The 22,216-nt window shown below is 44.0% G+C and overlaps 1 protein-coding gene across 4 annotated transcripts in view; it reads right to left on the bottom strand.

Moving 5' to 3' along the window:
* LOC147691995 (cytochrome P450 2F3-like) overlaps positions 1-22,216 on the bottom strand; it is a 556,138-nt gene that overhangs the window by 124,588 nt on the left and 409,334 nt on the right. For all 4 annotated transcript variants that reach the window (XM_086938287.1, XM_086938286.1, XM_086938290.1 and 1 more), the window contains one exon: positions 4,979-5,128. In XM_086938287.1, coding sequence (XP_086794413.1) covers positions 4,979-5,128 — 150 coding nt within the window. The remainder of the gene's footprint in view (positions 1-4,978; positions 5,129-22,216) is intronic.

Here is a 22,216-nt window from a genome sequence, read left to right as displayed (position 1 = left end):
CCCCTTCCTCTATCTTGTGATTCGTTGCATGCCTTCTTTGGTCCGCATACTCTTTCATTTTCGCTTTCTGTTCCGTGTGTCTCTGGTGGCGATGTCTTTCCGTTCCGCCTTTTCTCCGTCCTTTATCTGCGGCAGTCTTGTTCTGCTCACTCGCCCTAGTACCAATTCAGCTGGGCACTTCCCCGTGGAGCTGTGGGGAGTGTTCCGAGAATCCCTTAGTACCTTGCACAGGGCTTGTCCAAACGATACTTGGGGCAGCTTTGCTCTTTGCACCACCTTTTTTATGGTCCCCATGAACCGTTCAGTCATTCCGTTTGCTTGCGGCCACAGCGGTGTTATTCGTCTGTGATGTATTCCCAGGTATGCCATGAATCTCTTGAATTCCTCGCCTCAGAATGGTGGGCCGTTATCCGTTTTCAGTGTCTGTGGTGAACCCAACGCTGCAAAAATATCGTCTAGCACTGGCAGTGTTGCGTTTGCTGATGTTGATGACACTGGCCTTACTATGGGAAATCTTGAGTACTCGTCAATTATGACCAATAGGTAACTTCCTGTCTCGAGAGGCCCGTAGAAATCTGCTGCCAGCTCTGTCCACACCGCTTTAGGCAGCGGGAACATTTGTAAGGGTTCCGGTCTTGAGGGTGGTCCTGTTATTTGACATATGTGGCATTTTGTCACCATTTCTTCCACCATGCTGTCCAGTCCCGGGAACCACACTTTTTCCCGCAGCATCTTTTTGGTGGCCACCATTCCCCGGTGTGACTCGTGTGCCAACTCCACTGTCCTTCTTCTCAGTGTTTTGGGCATCACTATTCTGGTGCCTCTCATTATTGTTCCATTTTCACATTCCGACAGTTCCTCATTGATTCTTTTGAATGCCAGCAGTTCTTCCTTGTCTATTCCTCTACCCACGCACGTGTTGCTATTCACGTGTCTCCATCTTTGCGCCTTGGTGATCTTCATTGCCTCCTGCATGGTGTCGTCCTGCATTGTTTCTTGTTCCAGTTCATTCAGTGTTATGGTCGCAGGTGTGTTAAGTTTCAGTGCGAAATTCAGGTACTCTTCTGCCATATTTTTCGCTTGCGAGCTCTGCGGCAGTGGGTGCCTTGACACATAGTCTGCTGGGTTTTGCTCTTTTCCAGGCTTGTGAATTACTTTGAAATTATAGTCCATGAGCCTTATTCCCCATCTTTCTATTCTTGGCGGTATCTTTGCTTTCGGGTTGCCGTATATTGTTATCAAAGCCTGATGGTCCGTTACAATCGTAAATGGCTTCCCATATACGAACATGTGGTAATGTTCACAATCCCATACCACCGCCAGGCTCTCTTTCTCTGGTTGTAAATATCCTTTCTCGACGTCTGTCAGACTCTTGCTCCTATATGCCACAATGTGTCTTGGAGAGTCTCTCCCAGGTTGATGGTGTGCTAAAATTGCTCCCAGCCCCACGGGGCTTGCATCCACCGTCAGCTCTGTGCATAGCTTCGGGTCGAAGTAGGCCAGGTGATCTACTGCTGTCACCGCTCCTCTTATTTCCTCAAATCCTTTGTCAGAATCGCTGGTCCACAGGAAATTTTGTCCTTGTTTTGTCAGTTCCCTTAGTGGTGCACTGACCGTGGCGAAGATCTTGATGTATCGTGCGCAGTAGCTTGCTAGCCCTAGAAACGATCTCACTTCTGCCACAACTGTGTTTTTTTTGCTTTTTCCAGTGTTTCCAGCTTGCTGTGGTCTGTCCTCTTTTGGAAAAAATATGACTGAAAAATACCAGCTCATTTCGCCCCAGTTTGCATTTTTCTTCATTTAGCGTCAGACCTGCTTCTTCCAGATGTGAGCATACCTCTCTTAAGGCAGTGTCATGCTCCTCATCTGATTTGCTGAACACCAGGATATCATCACTATAGTTTAAGCGATTCTTGACCGGCCTAATTACTTGACGAATTGTCTCTTGAAAAATCTCCGCAGCCGACGAGATCCCAAAACTCAAACGGTTGAACCTGAATAGGCCTAAATGAGTGGAGAATGTCGTGATGTACCGCGACTGAGGGTCTAACTCAAGTTGGTGATACCCCTTGCACAGATCAAGTTTTGAGAATCATCTTGTACCTGTGAGACAACTAATCATGTCGTCTAGGTATGGGCCTGGATGTTGTTCGCGTTCAATTGCTTTGTTCGGGATCCTCATGTCCACACATATTCTTATTTTCAATTTGTCTTTCTTTGGGACGGCCACGATGGGCGACACCCATGGTGTCGGTCCATCTGCTGGTTCTATGATATCTTGTTTTAACAGGTCTTCCAGTTCCTCTTCGACTTGTGGTTGTAGGTGTATGGGCACTCTTCTGTGATGTTGTGCAACTGGTCTTACAGTTTCATCAATATGCAACGTAATCTGTCGTCCTTTCAGCTTTCCTAGCCCCTTTATTGGCTTGGGGTATTCTTTTATAATGTTCTTTTTTTCTGACATATTATACGTCATTTCCATTAGCCCCATCACTTGTGCCGTGACATTGCTCAACAAGCATGGTGCTGGGATGTCTCCTTTGAGCACATGTATCTCTTCTGTGAGTCTTTGATCCTTGTATCTTAGTTCTTCCTTGAAATTCCCCATATTGATTACTGGTCGTTTTGACCCCCAGGTGAATACTCGCACTCGGGATGGCGTTAGGGTTGGCTTTATCTTCATTTTCTCATACTCAGAGACGCACATGATATTGCACGTTGCGCCACTGTCCAAAACAAATGTGGTATTATGTGGCCCCACCTTTATTTTTACTGACTCTGTTTTCTTTATTTTCTTCTTGTCTACCAGACATATTCTTTCATCACATTCTTCTTCATCTCCTTCTGATTTTGTGTTGACCTCCATCATGAGGTATAGCCGTTCTGTTTTTTCTTCTTCGTAGTCTTCCCCTGACTCTGCGGATGAGCTTCTCACTCCTGTCTCTACGTGCCTTATGTGTCTGGTCGTCGGCATTCTTGCTTTGCTTGCTCTTCCTCGGTCGTTCCTGAACTGTGCCCCTTGACATACGCTGGCGTAATGGTTCCTTCCGTTGCATTTTCTGCACGTCTGGCCAAATGCTGGGCATGGGCCTCGGTGTGGGAATTCGAGTCCGCATCTATAGCGCGTTCCTTCTTGTTGCTTCCTCCCTGCCTTATCACCTCGCTCTTGTCTCGATTTTCCTGTTCTGTTGTTGTTCGCCATCCGATGAATTTGTTCTCCACCTCTTCCTTTGCCACGCTCCATCTCTTTCGCATGTGCTGTTGCTCGCGCTTCTGCTCTCCCTAGTGCGAGGATGTTTTCTAGCGATATCGGCTCTTTGAGTATTCTTGCTCGGAAATCTGTGTCCCGACATCCTTCGATGATAAGTAGTGTTATTGCCTGCTCATTGTCAAACTTATCAAATTCACAATGAGTCACTAGTGTCCTCAATCTTGTTGCAAAATCATCTAGCGATTCTTCAGCCTGTTGGAACGCAATCATGAAGCTGTATCTCTCAAAATCTACGTTTCTTTGTAGATCAAACTTGGCCGTTATACATTTTTTAGCTTGTCATAGGTGGCAGTTTCTTCTTGTGGCAGTGTCACCAGCAAATCCTCGACCTCATCTCCCACTAAATTTAAAAATAGCGCTAATGTCTTGGCTTCCGTGACATCTTTTGCATTTACATAGTTCTCAAAACGCCGGATCCATTTCTCCCATCTTATTCCTGTTTGGGGTTCCGATATGGTAGTGGTCTCCTATATTGCGCAATTGGTTTCGGGTCTGCCATTTTCTTCTTTGTACTGTTCCTTGTTCCTTCTTATTATTTATTTCTTGTCTTTCTATTATTTCTTTCTTTTTTTTTCTTTTTGTGACCTTGTTGTTTTCCTTAAGTATTTTTTTCCTTTGTCTCTTTTTCTTTGTTTAGCCTTTATTTGCTTTCCTTGGCTTTGCCTGTGCTTTATTTCTTTCTTTTTCTTTAAAATTCGGCACTTTTTGATTGAACACGATCTTTTCCTGACTTAAAAATGGCCGCCGAGCCGTTCTGGCTTCCTATTGGCTTATTTGCCTGACTCCAAGATGGCCGCTGATAGTCTTGCGGGACTTCACAGCCAATCCGATCGTTTCCTGACTCTAAGATGGCCGCCGGTGCTTTCCTGCTTGCTGATTGGCCCTCGCGCCTGACTCCAAAATGGCCGCCGAGACTCTCGCGAGAGCTCGCGCCAAATCTTTTAAACTTCGCGCTTCCTTACGCGGCGCTTACCGGGACAATCAGATTTACTTTGCAGCGGTCGGGGTGGGCTCCAGCGTCGCTGCGCTTCTGTGCCTTCTTCTTTGGTACTTACTGCAGCTTCTCCTGTGGGCACGACGATATCCACGGGTCCACGGTGCACTCTTTTATCTTCTTTGGGCACGCAGAAAAAGATTTGGTCGCCTTCGTCGCCAGTTGTCGTGTAGTTGGACATCAGGAACACAGGAGACGATCTGGTCAGTTAGCAGTTTCCTTTATTATATATGTATATGTCGCGCATCGTACATCGCAGCGCTCCGCATCTCCCGACCTCTCACCCCGAGGTCCTGCTTCCAAGTGTGTCCACATCCCCCTCCCCTGACCGGATGTGGTGTCCGGTGTCCCTGTCCTTGGCCCGAGTCCCCAGGGTTCTAGTGCCATCATGTGGGCATGACAAGTAGCATCCAAGTTACTCAGGCAACGGAGAAATAAAGAACGTGCCCTGATCTATAGTCTTTCAGCTAGTATAATTATCGATAACTAAAAATTGAAGAAAAAAATGCAACACCCTGGCCCACAATTTCAGTTCAAAATAAAAAATACAGGAATTATTCACACACATTGCTCCATAAAAAACAAGACCATGATTTTCTGGAAAAAAAGTGTTATTTTTCCTCTAAAGCTCTACAAAACAACAATATACCAGGGCAGTTTAACGGTCATCCCTCGTTGTCATGTTATCCGTCGCCAGCATCAGAAATACTCACTCTTTGTCTTCTTAAATTCTTTGATCAAATACTGGGCCTCCTCCTGAATTCTCTCCTCAACACTTCTTTTCCCCATCCCGAAATTCCTCAGAGTCAGGAGGGAGAACCTGCGGCGCTCCTTCCATTTTTCTCCATTGCTGAAACCGATCCCTGAAAAAAGGGATCATGATAAAATGCATTGTTGGACGTTTATATGTTATAAAACAAAAATGTGTTCGGCTTACACCTCCCAGTGATTTCCTTTTCCAGAGATTTTCTCCCCTACCACCCTCCAAAAGTGCCCCTCATCTCTCCATAGCCCCTCTCTCACATGCATTTTATGTGCTTTAAAGCTCTACTCATTTCAGTGTAGTGGCCTGGCACTTCACAACACACATCATGCAGAGACAATCATAAGTGTGTAAATCAGTCTGTAGGAATGTTACATAAGACAAATATGATTACAAGGAGTATCAATCACATGTTATCCATACTAATAGGAAGTATTTTTTAAGAGTGTTTGGTCTAGAGAAGCACATATTCTGGGGTCAAAACGTACCACAGTGATTATCTTTACTAATAAAAATGTATTTCTACCCATAACTTATCCTTTTAACAAAATTAGGATAATGAAAGGCTGTGGAAAACAGAAGGTTAAAACCATAGGAGTCTATAGGAATGTCGGGCGGATCGCCACCACCCGCATGGCGGTGGTGATCCGCCTGACATTCTCCTCCGCCCGCATGCCAATTCCCCTGGCCATAGTATGGAGGGGGACACACCGGCGGACGGATAGACCGTCTGCCGGTTTATTCGCCGGTCACACAGGTGACCAGGCCCAAAAGGGGCATGATATGGTGGTGGTGTCTGCTAGACACCGCCATCCATATTATGAAGGCAGCGGGAAGCAGCCTTTCGCCACGGAAAGGCATGAGGATTTCGCTGTTGGGGGCCTGTTGCAGTCCCCCAGTATGTTTAGGGCGTGGGGGGCACATGGGGGGTAGCAATGGTACCCCCTGCTTTTGCATGCACAACATGGCAGGCACCGCACAGTGCCTGCCAAGTTGTGCATGCAAATACGCAGTGTGCAGCCACAGCATTGTGGCAGGCCATGCTGTGTGCACCGCCCGCCAAAATGATGTGGATGAAGGATGCCACCACCACTGTGGCGGTGGCATCCTAATTGCCAGTGCGGGACCACCGCACGACTGGCGGACGGTCACAGCACCGCAAGGGTGGCGGGCGGAAGTAAGTTCACCCACCATCCTAATAGGCCCCTTAGTCCCTGCAGTTTGCATGCAGCTCCTTTATGAGAGTTTATAGGTCACTGTGCTATATTAGGATTGTAAATTATAAACTGCAAAGAACAAACTTATCTCTGTGACAAAAGCAGTAACCGACTGAGCTAGCCACATAAAATACAGTTCTGTGATGCATGATACACAATCTTTTCAACAGGCATTACAACCTCTAGTGCTACTTTATGATGACTCAGAACTGCCACTAGACACATTTCTCTTCAGCAGGAACATTAATCACCAGAGTTATCTTGACATTTTTATTGTTGCCTGAAAACTGTTTCACACACAGGAAAGTCTGTAATGGGTGCTTTTTGTCCCATAAGTTATTTCTAAACACAGCTGAGAGGTCTGTGACAGGTGCGGCTAGACCAATTAGCAACACCCTCGAGCCGACCTTTATGACAGACTGTCGTAATGAACATAAACATCAAGATGATTTAATTAGATTTACTAGAATAACTGGACTCCCAGGCAGAGACACATCTTCCAGTCATAACAAGTAGCAATAACTGACAAACTAAGAATCTCCCCACACAGTGAAGATTCTCATTAGAAGCTCCTAAACATAAGGTTCTATAAGCATTCTCAAACAACCATTGATAAGTGTTACATAAATACTACATAGGTTTTCCCTTTAAACAAAACAAGACTTAGCAAAACAAAAGAAAGGAAGAACAAGAAAAGAAGGGAAAAGAGAAGAAGAATACAAACATCAAGTAAAGAAGAACAAAGAAGGATTCCAAAAATCTAAATTAGACAAATACAGAAAAACATTAACATCTACACCTGTGAGGAATCTTTACCTCACGCGTACTACGTTTTAAGACAACAGGTCTCGTACAATCTTCATCATTGGTAATAACATTTCTGTCAAGAACATTGTCAGCCTGTTGACCTTTCAACAAATGACTCTTATTGTCAGATTGATGGCTTTTCACTAAGCGATTCTTATTCCACCAATGCCCGTTAACTATCTTTACAGAGTTTTTTCTGACATCACAACTCTAATTGGAGGACTGAATTTAGAGAAACCTTTCTTAAAATGTATAGGTTTTTTGATGAGTACAAAATCACTAGAAGAAATGTTCACATCCTTCACGTTTCTTTTTTATCAAAATACATTTTCTGTTTACTTTGTACACTTTCCACTCGCTTCCTGACCTCATCATCATTCCATCGCTCCCCTTTGATCCACTTACTCATCCATCCCGGACAGGACAACGTAGAAGCCTTACGACCACGTAAAAGTTCGAAAGGTGACACTCCCGTAGTTGAGTGAGGAGTTGTTCTATAAAACCATAGCATACTCCTCACAGAACTGCTCACAACACATTTATTAGATAAAGCCCATTGTATACACTTACCTAAAACTCTATTCATACGTTCCACCAAACCATTTGTTTGTGGATGATACAAAGAACTTTTAAGATGCTTAATACCACACTTGATCAAATAATCTTCAACTTCTGAAGCAACAAATTGTGTCCCATTGTCAGTCACCAAATTTTCTGGAAACCCCTCCTTCAGAAACATATCACTAAGGAATTCCACCACTGCCTTCGCAGAGACATCCTTCACAAACCTCACCTCCGGCCATTTAGAATAGTAATCCATAAGGACAAATGCATACCTAGATGACACATCCAACGCATGAAACGGTCCCACAATATCTAAACCTAACTTAGTCCATGGACCAAGTGGCAATTCAATTGGTAATAAGGGTGGAGTCCGTATTTTCAAAGCTTTATCGCAACTTGAACAAACTACACATGATTTAACAAAGTCATCAATCTCCCTGTCCATATTCGGCCACCAAAATGAAAGCTGAACCCTTTTTGTTGTTAACGTGGCACCCAAGTGACCTTCATGCGCAAAATGTATTAATTTTCCTCCTAAAACCGCAGGAGGAATTAACCTATCAGCTCTCAAAACCAACCCACTTTCAAGGGTGAGCTCATCTGCTACCTGTAAATACGTCTTAAATTTAAAATTGAGGTTCCTTTCTTTAGGCCACCCTTCCTCAATGAACTTTACAACCTGTTTCAAAGACACATCATCACGGAGAGCTTCACGCCACTCGTCTTCAGACACAGCACATAACTGAGGAAGATCTACAGCAGCTACAAGAAATTGCTCCTTATCCGCTTCATCACTATTGTCATTTTCCTCATGAATACAAGAAGAACAAGATAGAAAATCAGCACAACCATTTTTGTTCCCTGGAATATAATCAACAGAGAAATCAAACTGTAAAAGTTTGGATGATAAGCGTGCAATTCTTGGGGTAAAACTTCTGACATTTTTTCCACTAAGAATGAATATTAAGGGTTTATGATCTGTTCCGAGACAAAATTTTCTTCCCCAAAGAAAATTCTTAAACTTCAAGACAGCCCACCAACAGGCTAATAATTCCTTCTCAATGACTGAATACTTTTCTTCAGTTTGAGACAAAACTCTGGAAGCATAACCAATAGTATTAAACTTACCATTCCTTTCTTGAGAAAGGACTGCACCCAGACCAACATTAGATGCATCAACAGTAAGAGTGCACCTGAGAGTTGGGTCAAAATGTTTCAACATTGTAGGAGGACTAAGTTCTTGTTTCACCCAATCAAACACACGTTGACATTCAGTATCCCATTTAAATTCTACACCTCTCAACAACATGCGTGAAAGTGGTCCCAACTTGCTTGCAAAATTATAAATAAATCGAGAATATGAGACCGAAGACGCTAAATTCACAGTACATAATGCCGCACTTTTCCCTGTCATTCCACAAGAAGGATAGGAAGGACTTCCTTCCTGCTCAGTAGGACGTGAATCCAACCAATCCTGAAGCTGATCTCATCTGTGTGAGAGCAGCTTCAGGATTGGTGGGAGCAGGCTAACCCAGCACTTATTTTGAGACTTGGATCTTGTGGCAGCAATTTCCTGGCTGTTTCACAGCCGGGGGATTGCTGGGTCTACATTGCGCATGTCAGGCTGGCCATAGATAGCAAGCTGGCCAACCCAACATGCCCCCTGAAAGGGGCAGCAGTAATCCTGCAATAGCAGGATTCAGCCCCACCTCACGCTCCTGATGTACACAGCGAGAGCGGGAGGTAAAATAAAATGACCTCATTATGGCATTTTATTTTTGTGTGTTTGCCTGCTGCTCTTAAAGCGGGCGTGGCGCTGTTCCTCCGCTCTCGTGGACGAGCCGCCGCTGATGATAACATTAGATGGTATACAGACTAACAGACTAAGCAGTGAGCCTTTCACCTCCATGAAAACAGGGTGGATCCCAGGGTGTTTCCCATTCCTCAACGGAGAATGGCCCACCTAAACATGTGCAATGTGTGCAGTGAGACAGATAGTCTCAGCTAGATATTCACAACCAATAATTCAAATGAACATACTATTTTTTAATTTTTAGTAGCACCTGACTGTGAGCTGGTAAGCATTACACATGACAACAACATATCTAAAACAGACATACCCTATGATACACTAAACAACATGTATCATTCAAGATCACAAAGTCAAATGGGACATAATAGTGTTTTTTTAACCCCTTGCGTGCGGGGCGTATTTTCCGCCTGTGCTGACTCCGCCTTGCGCGGGCGGAGTCATGACGGAATGGTTCCGTCATCAGCACAGCTCAACTGATGCTGATGACGGAACCGTTCTGTCATCAGCACGCAAGGGGTTAAATAGCAGTGCTAAATCAGGAAATAAACCCTGATTGAGAAAATAACTGCTGGGCTTTACTTCCCAATTTAGCATCTTGCTCAGCACAAATAACACAGGGCATGCTACAACAGTGTTGCTGGCGGTATTCACACATTTTATATACTCATTTACCAGCAGTGTTTGCAGATGTTAATATGCCACCGTTTGTCAATTCTCTAATGTAGTTTTAACAGTGTCAAGTTCGGGGAAAAACATATTTAAAAAAACTACAATTCAGAATGTGTTGAAATCATACTATCAGTGGATGCCGAGTGTACGCACAAATAGTGCAGGACTTTAAAAAAGTGGCACTACAGATGATGGATGATAAATTGCATTGCTTGCTAAAAAACCACAGTATTTGTCTGTTGAGCAAAAAAAAGAGTACATTTTCGGTTTGCCAACCCGTTCATTTTAAAATGAATACATTAAAATCCTGGGGGCATATTACCAAGCAATAGCGATAATTAATGCTATTGCTTGGTTAGAGACAAAACTTTACCGCTGAGCTGCGGCGATTTTTACCGCAAATAAACCTTGGTATTACCAAGGTTAATCGCAAATGCGATAAAAATCGCCGCAATGCATGAATATCGCTGAAAAGTCAGCGATATTCATGCATTACCGAGTGAATGCTCTTAGCCATGTTATCCACCTCCCATTGGATAACATGGCTAAGAACTGCTCAGAGCAGGTGTTAGCTTTTGGAGATATTCGTGCTTAGCGCGAATATCTCCAAAAGTTGGTAATAGGAGATAGCGATGTTAGCGACTGTTTTCAGTCTCTAACATCTTGGCACGCCCACTTTGCATGTCATCAGTGATAAATATCACTGACATGCAAAGTGGGGCCCAAGATGGTCGCTATCTCCTACTAGCTGTCGCTAACTGGTGTTAGCGACAGCTAGGTAATAGGGAGATAATTTTATCTCCGCTTTCTTGGCTTTTAAAGCCAAAAAAGCGGAGATAAACCCCCTTGATAATATGCCCCTGGTTCCTCTCCCATTTCAATTCAGGCTAGATGTTTCCATTCTCGCCTCAAAAAATGACAAAAGTGCCAAAGAGAGTTTATGTCATTAGTTGGATGCGATAGTTACAGGTTTATTTACGGAAAAGTTTCATGAATTCCCAAGCAGATGTCAGCAAATTTAGTTGTGATTGTATATAGAGTACAGTCGATTGTGCATGCAGAAATGCCTTTTCATTACTGCCATTTCACATTTTCTCTCCATGGCTAAAATGTATTCTTCCTCAAAAAACTCATTTGAGATGTTATCCGGGATGTAATCCATGATGTCATTTAATATGTCTTGAGTGAGGTAATATTTGAGTTCATGAGCAGTGCATTGCGGGGGGTGGGGGGGGGGGGAGTAGAGCAAGTTATAGTTAGTTGACTGAACTATAACTGCCAAAGTTCGGTGTTTTAAGGTTAGACTTTTAGCCATTTTAAAACCTAACTATAACATCACTTTACAGCTAATTTACAGTAAAAGGGACATGGCAAACAATCCTCTTAATAGTTACAAGACCTATTTCTGTACAAATGTAACCACTTCAGTCCTGGTTTTGGTTCAAGACAAATATGCATAAAAATTCCAAGACAAAACACTTGTTATAGCTTGCAAATTACAATTACTTTTGACAAGAATCGTTTTTCTAATAGCCACGAGGTCTATTTAATGTCCTTTTACCTTAATGCACAAATGTACCTACTTAATTCATGGGTTTTGCTAAAGGCCTTATTTAAAATATACTAATACACATAAAGATGCCATAACATAACCCATATATGCACACACACACACACACACACACACACGCACACACAGAGTGTCCACAAAGTGTAATATGCTAATAAATAAAATCCTCCCTCCTGCTGGCACTGGTTGCTGGAGAGGCCAAGTGATGCAGCAGAGGTGTCATGGGCCATGGTAAAAGCAAGGAATGACAACAATGATGTGCATGTGCTGATGGTGACATGAAACTCACTGCAGGCTGGGGACGAGCAAAAACATAAAACACCAGCGAGTCAGAACAAAGAGTTTTGGGCATCAAGATGATTGTATGAAATGTGGCTGGGGAATAGGAAAAACGTTTCAGGGGAAACAGAGGGTTGTGAAAAGGGAACCAATGTCCCTACTTGTGAGAAGGTAATCAGGACAGATGTACGATGCTGGTGACTTCGGTAAGTCTTGGGACTTGGAGCTGTTGAAGACTTAGTGAACATTATGGGACAATATAACTGCTTACTTTTGAGGAGGACCTATCAATCTTTACAAGTGTTACATAATTTAAGGTTTTTGGCACCTTAAAATAGGCTACCAATGTTAGACATCTGCACATACGGGTCATTGATAGATTTCCTTATCTGCGACTGTATTGCATGGTAGTCTCAGACAGTAAAATCCAGCTACTATAATCCAAACATAAACAAGCCCTTTGGCGGATATGTTTCTGATCGAGGATTTCAACCAATGGAACTAACTGAGGCTTTACTAGTGGAAGCTCTGTGCATGCAACCCCCTAAATGAAGTGAACAAACTACCAGTTTGGTGGGCAGAGGCACCGATGTCTGATTCAGGCACAGCCTGAAAGAGATAGTAGTAATCCTAGGTACCATCAGTGTGTCTCGTCAGTCGTTGTCTTCGAGGGGACCCAGCCAGTTCTCCCACCCGGTTCTGAGGTAGTCCAGAGTCCCTGGGGCTTTAATGGTCAGAACTCAGTAAATTTTGGAGATCCCAACCTTGTACAATACTCTCATAAGGAGCTTGGCTTCCTGCAAGGTGAACCCCGTGAGAGGGTCCATGTGAGAGACATGGGATTGAAGGGCATGCCACAACTGAAGGCATTTGTAAAATTGTGTGTTGGTAAGGATGTAGGGGTCTTGGAGTTCCTGAAAGGATCACATATCTGTCCCCGACCACACATTGCCCAGCAGGGAAATTCCGATAAAGTCCCACCTCCCAATGCCTCACAATGCTGGTGCCTAATGCAATCAGGTACCGTGCCAGGGGGGCGTCTGCTGTGTGAGTGTTGTGTCCCAGTGAGTATGACATTGGATGACCCTCCAAGCCAGAAGAGTGGTTTTAGTCACGGGGAGGGAGGGGGGGGGGTGTATGATAATGAGGAGCCATAGATCTTGGTCAGTATTTGGGAGAACCCTAAAAGATATATCCTGAGTCTGTAAGTGGGATCTGACCAGCCCCCGTTAAACCAGTCATGAATCACCAGGAGGTGAGAGACAAAGTAATAGAGGTATAGATTAGACCAGCCACCTTCGAATGGGGCATGCTGGCAGTGATCAAGGGATCAATGCCACAGGAAGAAGGTCCTAACCCTACCTAGGGCCTGGAACCACGTCCGTAGTATGAGGAGAGGGAGATTTTGAAAGATATAAGGAAACTTTGACAGGATTATCATTTTATATAGGGCTGTGCAACCCATTACATTCAAGGGGGAAGGACTGCCATTTAGCCAGGTCAGATTTAGCCTTTCGCACCAGGGCCCGAGGTTAAGGGACCAGGTAAGTTCAGGGTGTAATGCTACCCAGACAATCAGGTATTTAAAACGGAAACAGAGGAAGGGAATATTGTCCTGCCATTCAAACCAGTCTCAGATCAGGGCCAGCATCACCAACACCGATTTAGAGGGGTTCACCCTGAGACATCCTCAAAGTACTGAAGGATGCGGAGGCAATGAGGAACACTCGTTTCGAGGTTTGCAAGACAAAGAAGGACATCATTGGCATATAAGTCTATGCAGTCTTCGTGACCCTCACTACATCTCCATCCACATATTTGTGCATCATTATGAATTAGGTGCACCAGTGGCTCAATCACCAGATCAAAGAGGAGTAGGGACAGGGGCAACTCTTTCTAGTACCTCCTACTGTGCAGAAGCCACTGGGAAAAACACTATTAATAGGGACTCACACTGTGGGGTTGGAGTATAAGGCCTGGACCAGTCCACAAAAACGGTGCCTGATCCAGTCACATATGTGTACTAGTGGCAGATATCCCCAGTCCATTGGATCAAATGCTTTTTCTAAGTCAAGAAAAAGTGAGGCTAATTCAGGTGGAAGGATATGACAATGGGCCAGGGCCACATGTAGGTGAGGGGGGTCATTGTCTCGTGTTACAGGCTGGCATAATGCGGGATTGGTCTGGATGTATCAAGGTTTGGAGGACCTGCTTGAGAAGGGTGGACAGCAGTGCGGCAGTGATCTTGACTTGCCCATTGATGAATGAGGAATATTGCCTTGTAATCAGCGCACTCTGCTGAAAGAGGCTCTGCTTTTGGCATCACCGCAAACATGGCGGTGTCTACCTTCGGGGGAAAGGTGACCTTTTGTGGTACTTCATTATAAATAGCCAGAAGTTGGGGAGTCAGTATATCACAGAATATTGTATAATGCTCTGCAGGAAGTCCATCAAGGCTGGGAATTTTCCCAGGGGTCATGGCGGACAGAGCCGTGCCTATCTCCTCAGCCATGAAAGGCTCGTACAGCATTCAGGTTTTGGCCTGGGACAAGCAAGGAAGGGGTATGTCATTAAGGAACAAAGAGGGAAATGTAGAAAATAGAAATCTTCTCAGGGGTCCCACTGATACTTGGTCCTTTTAAACCAACAAAGAAGAAATTGGCACAGAAGCTGAAATATAAAAAGAACATCTTTATTAACCTCAAATGAGGGAGACTACGTCACACAGAAGCCTTAGCAAATGAATGAGGCAGTCTAAGGAGTACAGAAAACTGGGGCCTTGTATATGCTTAGGGTTACATAGTCAGCATAAGACCAAGGGGCTGTCCTGGCTCATGTAAGCTTGCAAAATGCCTGATATGGGCATGCAAGATCTGCTTGCTCAACAAAGTGGGAGGAGAGTTACTTCTCCATACAGCATCAAAAAAAGCCTGACAGTTCTACAAAATGAGCAGGTGCATTCTACTAGCTAGGCCCTTCTGAGCATGTGCTAAGGTGGAAGATGCTAAATATAGTTCATTTCTAGGCAGATTACAAGAGCATAATCATATCAAGCGAAACCGCTTGCCCTCTGCACACTGTTGCGAATCCAAAATTGGATATTTGCGTAATACTTAAATCTGAATGTAACCAATATTAACATGCACGTGATACATGAAGACTCATAAACATTGTGAATTTCAATCAGTGTATATTTTTACTAGCATCATGATTTTATCAGACATAGTATTCATTTGTTGTGAACAGATACCATAAATTCATTATTTACAAGAAAATATGATGTTTACATCACATCAATTCTAGTGTTTTATCTAACAAGTTTGCCCTGCCCAATGCATTTCGGGCCGCATGGCCCTTCATCAGAGGCGGTACCTGCAATGACACAAACATAAATTGCTGTCACTCAAGTGAAAAAGTTCTCCAACTGCATAGTTCATAGTTCGCCACAGTAATGGTTACAAAATTAAACTTACATAAAGGAATACTCGTATTTAATTGATTACAAAATCAAAGGTAAACAATTCTGACATATACACTCACTTGTATAGATGTAACGAAATGGCACGGGGAAAATGAAAAAAAGACCAGGGTAAAATGTTCCGACGTTGAGGGCCTGACCGATCATTGTGCTCTAAAGAAAACATACACCAACAATCATCTGGTGAGAAAAATGAAACGGCAACTGGGATAAAAAAGCGGTAACGTAAGCCACAAAAAACCCACACTTACTCTAAGCAAGTACAGCTGCTAAATGGTACGGTCCTTGCAGTCAGAATGTAACGAATCAGGGACTGGAGAGCTGGGACACACACTCGCCTCGACGGTGAATTACAAAACCCGCCTGTAGTAATCATTAAAAAAATAGAGGCCAAAACTCGGTAAACAAATATATGCAGGACGAGTGCTTATTAAACAATAGACTATCAAACATGCGAAAATGCTCCTTAGCTTATATCCAAAAAGTCTGTATAAACAAATAAAACACACCTTGTTCACATTGCGTGATGCGATGATTATCGCCAAATGTTCATGGTACCATTCAGATAGAATAATGTCGGTGTTGTTTTTGTAGATTGTCGGCTGTACTTATTACAAGTTACCATGAACATTTGGCGATAATCATCGCATCTCGCAACGTGAACAAGGTGTGTTTTATTTGTTTATACGGACTTTTTGGATATAAGCTTAGGAGCATTTTCGCATGTTTGATAGTCTATTGTTTAATAAGCACTCGTCCTGCATGTATTTGTTTACCGAGTTTTGGCCTCTATTTTTTTAATGATTACTACAGGCGGGTTTTGTAATACACTGTCGAGGCGAGTGTGTGTCCCAGCTCTCCAGTCCCTAATTCGTTACATTCTGACTGCAAGGACTGTACCATTTAGCAGCTGTACTTGCTTAGAGTGAATGTGGGTTTTTTGTGGCTTACGTTACCGCTTTTTTATCCCAGTTGCCGTTTCATTTTTCCCACCAGATGATTGTTGGTGTATGTTTTCTTTAGAGCACAGTGATCGGTCAGGCCCTCAACGTCGGTACATTTTACCCTGGTCTTTTTTCATTTTCCCTGTGCCATTTCGTTACATCTATACAAGTGAGTGTATATGTCAGAATTGTTTACCTTTGATTTTGTAATCAATTAAATACGAGTATTCCTTTATGCAAGTTTAATTTTGTAACCATTACTGTGGCGAACTATGAACTATGCAGTTGGAGAACTTTTTCACTTGAGTGACAGCAATTTATGTTTGTGTCATTGCAGGTACCGCCCCTGATGAAGGGCCATGCGGCCCGAAATGCATTGGGCAGGGCAAACTTGTTAGATAAAACACTAGAATTGATGTGATGTAAACATCATATTTTCTTGTAAATAATGAATCTATGGTATCTGTTCACAACAAATGAATACTATGTCTGATAAAATCATGATGCTAGTAAAAATATACACTGATTGAAATTCACAATGTTTATGAGTCTTCATGCATCACGTGCATGTTAATATTGGTTACATTCAGATTTAAGTATTACGCAAATATCCAATTTTGGATTCGCAACAGTGCGTAGAGGGCAAGCGGTTTCGCTTGATCTGATTATGCTTTAGTTCACTGGCGCAGCATGGACATTGCGTCTTCCTCCACAGCACGCGTGACTAACGAGTATTCAAAGTTTATTGTTAAGTGTTGATTTTTTTAGGAGTGCCTCTCCCATTACTAATTGTTGTAGATTACAAGAGCAGTCAACACTGAGGGAGGACAGAGCACATGGCGAGTATGTGGAAGCACATAGCAACCAAGAGGACTGCCAGAAATACAAAATGGCTTTCAGCTCATGCTAACAACTCCCGCTAATATTTAACAGAGAGTCAGGGTACTCTCTGGGGAACGCTGTGTATAGGCGATGACAGTAATGGGCTGCGTTTTGAGCTATCTCTGGAAGAGCATGAGAAGTGTTATCATGCTCATCAGTGATTTCAGGCACAATCTGTTCGCCTGTGTATGGGAGGCCAACCAGTACAGCAGCTTCCCACTTTTATGCCCCCACCCATAAACTCTGGCTGTTTTGATAGGCCATTGAATTTTGCTGACTTCCAGCGATTGGAGATGGATTTCCTAATGCAGGAGGCTCAACCATTGGGAAACTTTACTGTGCTGGTCTGCCAGAAGGCTTCCCTCTAGGTAGGACGCATGCTTCTAGCTGAGTGATATGGAGGAAGGGGGCATGCTACTGTGCACAAATTTGCTCCATGGCTCTTCCCCTCCTGGTCGCCTTACTGGCAGCCCAGAGGGTGCGAACAGTGGGGACCAAGCCTTTGTTACTGTAGAAATACACTTCCAGTTCGGCTGTGGTATAGCCTTCCAGAACATGAACTGTATTGAAGTCAGAGCCTATCAATGTTAACCCCTGTGGGAGGTCTAGGAGGATCTTTAAAAGGTCACAGAGATTGCTTAGAGCTGCTGGGGAGCATACACACTTACTGCTTTGATTGCTTGGCCCTCAAGCATTCCAGTAATGGCAAGAAAGCAGCCTTGGGGGTTGCTAACATCGCGGGAGATAATTATAGGGAAGTAGCGATGCAATAAGATTGCGACCCCTCGGGACCCACAAGAGTAGCACGTGTTGAAAACCCTGTTGAAGTCTCTGCAGGAAATACTTTTGCATGAGGTGGGTTTGTTGGAGTCTTAGGACCTCAGGGAGGAATCTGTGTGAAAAACTGAGGACTACGGGACATTTCACATGGTCAAACAGACCATTAATGTTTCAGGACCGAACTCATAGAGAGGCCATAGCAACGGTAAAAGAGTTTGAATGTGGTTGCGAAGTAGAAGAGTAATTGGCCCCATCTCACCAGGAGGAAATGTGTGTGCCAGTAGCGCATAATAGGGAATCATGCCTCGGGTCATGGTGCATAAGATACATTGTAGATGTGTGTCTGAGTGCAATTAAAAAAAACAAATGTACAAACAAATCAGAATGCTCAGCAAAATTAACATCTTACTGAGTTCCCACCCCTCCAACATCCTCTCACCCCATACTTCCACCCACCCCAAATTTTTAAACCAGAAGCATCTTTCACCATGAAAAAGAAAACTGAGGTGCAAAACAATTTGTAAAATGGGAATGGAGCAATGGGAATGGAGTAGTGGAATCCTCTTTAATCGAGGAAAACTGATGACCATGAGACCATAATGATCAGGTTCAGCATAGATGCCTTGGTCCCCCAAAGAAAGTTAATAGCACAGGAGTCACAGGGTGGGACTATGAGAGAAGTCAGTGTCTGCGTAATATTTGGTATGAAGCACAGGTAGTCCTCCCGATGCAGGCGGTGCTCAACGGCTTCGGAGGTCTGTAAAGAGTGCGCTGGGGATGGAGACTGACCCATGCTTGGTGGAGATAGTATGGGGGATTTGAAGTCATTTTTAGGGTGGTGTTTTTGTGAGCGACTACACTATTGCTGCGGTTTAGGCACTGTTACTGTCCCAGCAGGCTTGCAAAATTCTGGTCCCCCTCGGGAGGTTCCCAGCATGTTCACGAAACTGGTGTTCTTCCATGACCCACAAGCAGGCAGACTCCAGGGTGTAAAAAATTGGGATTTGGTAATGTATATTACTCAGAACCTGGCAGGAAATAAGACGTGGTATGGGAGGCAAAGTGCCCTGAGTTTCTGCTTGACCTCCAGGTAGGTGTAGGGTCGGGCCCTCGGCCCTCATGCTGGAAATAACTGGACAACAGGACACACTGGTTACAGGGTGCAACTGGCCATGAGCACGTGCGCTCGGCCACTTTTGTTAGAGCTGTGTCACCTGACCAGTGACATCAGTGGTGGGTGGGTGTTTAGTGTAATTACATTGTTAGCATTAGAATGCTAACTGACTCTGGGGCACTACATCCCTCCCAAAATTGGTAATCAAACCAAACGGAAAAAGTCAAAAATCCTGTGGGGAAAAGAAAAGACACGAAAATGTAACATTGGACTTATGTTTTCAAACAAGTCTCTTTTGCTGCTTGCAGGCCGCAAGCAGTGTAGTTCCTGCATCCAGGACCAATAGTTATCTGTGGCACAGTTCGCAGTTGTTCGGCGGGTTCATTCTTTATCTGTGCCGTCTGGACGTTGTTATTAGCCCTGCCTTTGCTTCGCTCACTTGGTGATGATGAGTAGTTGGAGAGAGATGGATGATACAAGTGTTGACTGTCTGCTGGCTTCTTTTCTCCATTCTAAATTTGTGATGTTTCTGGGCAGGCTTTAATGTTGTCTCTTGGCAGATGAAGAGAGTAGGTGCAAAGATTCCTCTCACTAGGATACCCCTCTCGCCGGTGTTCTTCTCTCACCAGATGTCCGGGAGGACCTCTTTGCCAGGTTTCCACTGGACTGGTGTTTTCGGTCGTGTTGCTCCACCATAGCCTTCAGGCCGTGAGCAGGGTGCTCCACGAGCCTCACCGTTGTGTCCTAGTTCCACCTGATGGTTGAGCTGTCAACTCTTTTCCTTGCTCGCGAGGATTTCATCCCTGTGTGTCCTGCAGACACGCCGCTGTGGATCTGTCTCCCGTGTGGGACTTGCTGCCACCAGAGTCCCTTGAGGCCTCTGCTTCCTGGGTTGCCACGGGCTGGTGTGAGGTGGTCAGTTCCTCAGCTTCCGGAGGCCTGAGCAGTCTCGCCATCCAATCTTCCGCTCAACCCCTTGAGGTAGATGTCGCCAAAAGTCTAGCTTGCTCTCTTCTGCGTTCGCCATGTGGATGGATCGATCATAGGTAGTTGTCTTTGGTCTGTGCTGCCAGTGCTCTTGCCAGGTCTTGTCCTCCAAATGCACTTAGGAGTTCCAGTGCCTGTCACCTTCTTTCTTTCCGCAGGGGTGGCTTGTTCTTGCAGTGGCAGTGTGCCACTCTGATTTATCCTTCCTTCTTTTCTCAGTGGCGGTGGCCACTTTGATCTTTCTTCCTTCTTCTTCTTCTTGCGACGTACCCAGGCCTAATCTTCTTCATCTCCTCTGGCCAGGCTTCCCCATGCAGCGCGCGCACTATGCATGTGTCTCCCTGTTCTTTTCCTAGTCCTAGGACACTATCTTCTTGTCACTTAATTCTTTGGGTTAGCGTTGCGACCTTCACTTCCTCTTTCAGTCGCTTCCATTACTTGTGACGTTGAAGTTCGTTGGTCCATGTTAGCGGACCGCGCCTTGGCTGAACTTTCCGGAACTCGTGATGGTCCCTTCTGCCAATGTCCAGCAGGTAGGCTTTGTGGTGTGACCAACTGGCTGGTCGACTTCTTGGTGCGACCATCTGGCTGGTCGACTTCGTGCTTTGTGACCATGCTGAGTGGTCCGGTTGCTCGTGTGTTGAGACTTCAATGCTGTGGGTTGTCTACGCAACCATTTTCTTTGCGTCGCAGTTTGGCTTGCATCGCTGCGCATCTGGGTGCACTCTTCGGGTGTTCCTTGTGACTTGCTGCTTTGGGCTAGTGCTGTCCGCACTGCTGCGCATTTGCATCATGCGCTCTCGCACTTCCTAGTGTCAGGTTTCAGAACCATCGTCGGTTCATGTGGGGGTACTCCTGTCTTTGCCATACTCCTGCAGCGATGGCCTGTGGCCACCAGGCATCGCTGTGCTCTCTTCCGGCGTGGCGTAGGTGCTTCTGGAATGTTGCTTCTGGAGGGTTGCGTCACCACTCCATTGACCTTCTTCTGGTGTTGCTTCTTCTTTGCGTTGTTGGTTGCGATTCTTGTGAACTTCACTGGGCGCACGTGCTGTGTGCTTTTGAGTGCCTTCTAGGGAGTTCTTGCACTCCTGTTCCTGGGGTGTTCTTTGCGCTTCTTGAATGTTCCTGCGCCGTCGTTTTGTATCTTCTCAACCGGTGTGATGGATTGGTGGCGTTTGTTTTTGCTCTGTGTCCTGACGTGTTACTTGCGCTTCTGGCGCGTTCCTGCGCCATCTCCTTTTGTCTTCAGGAGGCTGTGTATTGACTGGGCGTCACTTGGGCGTGGTAGTGTTGCTGCCGTCCTTTAGCTTTGGGGTCAGAACCCTTTTCAGCTGCGGTGGATGAGGCTTGTTCTCTACCTTCCTCCCTGTGATTGAGAGACATCCCTGTCTCACTCGGATTGGTGTCAGTACAACGCGATGTATTACAACGCGTTCCGTTACAACACGATTTTTACATCGCAAATACCATTACAATGCATGCCATTACAACGCATGGCATTACATAGCAGATACTTTTACAACGCATGGCATTACATCGTAAGTATAGGTAAGTATATCTTTTTTTTAAAAAATGTAATAAAGTTAATTAAATTAATTTAAAATAATAAGAATAAAATAACATTTTTAAAACAGTAATTAATTTAATTATAGTAATTTAATTAATATTAAAATTGATATTAATTTAATATATTTAAAATAATATAATTAATGAAATATAAAAAATTTATAAATAGAAAATAATATAATGTAATTAATTACAATAAATATAATTATAATTTAATTAAGTTATAAATAATACATAATATAATTATATTTAATAAAATTAAAAGAATTTAATTAATTAAACATTTTTAAATAATATAATTTAATTATAATCGTTTATTAATACAATTAAATTAATAATTGTAAATATAGTTATTAATGTAATTAAATTAAATACAATTAATTTAATTAATTTAATTTATATAAAGTCGTAATACCCCTGTACCCCAAAACCCAAACCCTGCCCTAAAACCTAAAAACACCCCTGTACCCCAAAACCCAAACCCTGCCCTAAAACCTAAAAACACCCCTGTACCCCAA

This window comes from Lissotriton vulgaris, chromosome 9, assembly GCF_964263255.1.
Source record: "Lissotriton vulgaris chromosome 9, aLisVul1.2, whole genome shotgun sequence".
Taxonomy (NCBI): Eukaryota; Metazoa; Chordata; class Amphibia; order Caudata; family Salamandridae; genus Lissotriton; species Lissotriton vulgaris.
Note: the sequence above shows the minus strand (reverse complement) of the source record. Positions and strands in the feature narration are given on the sequence as shown.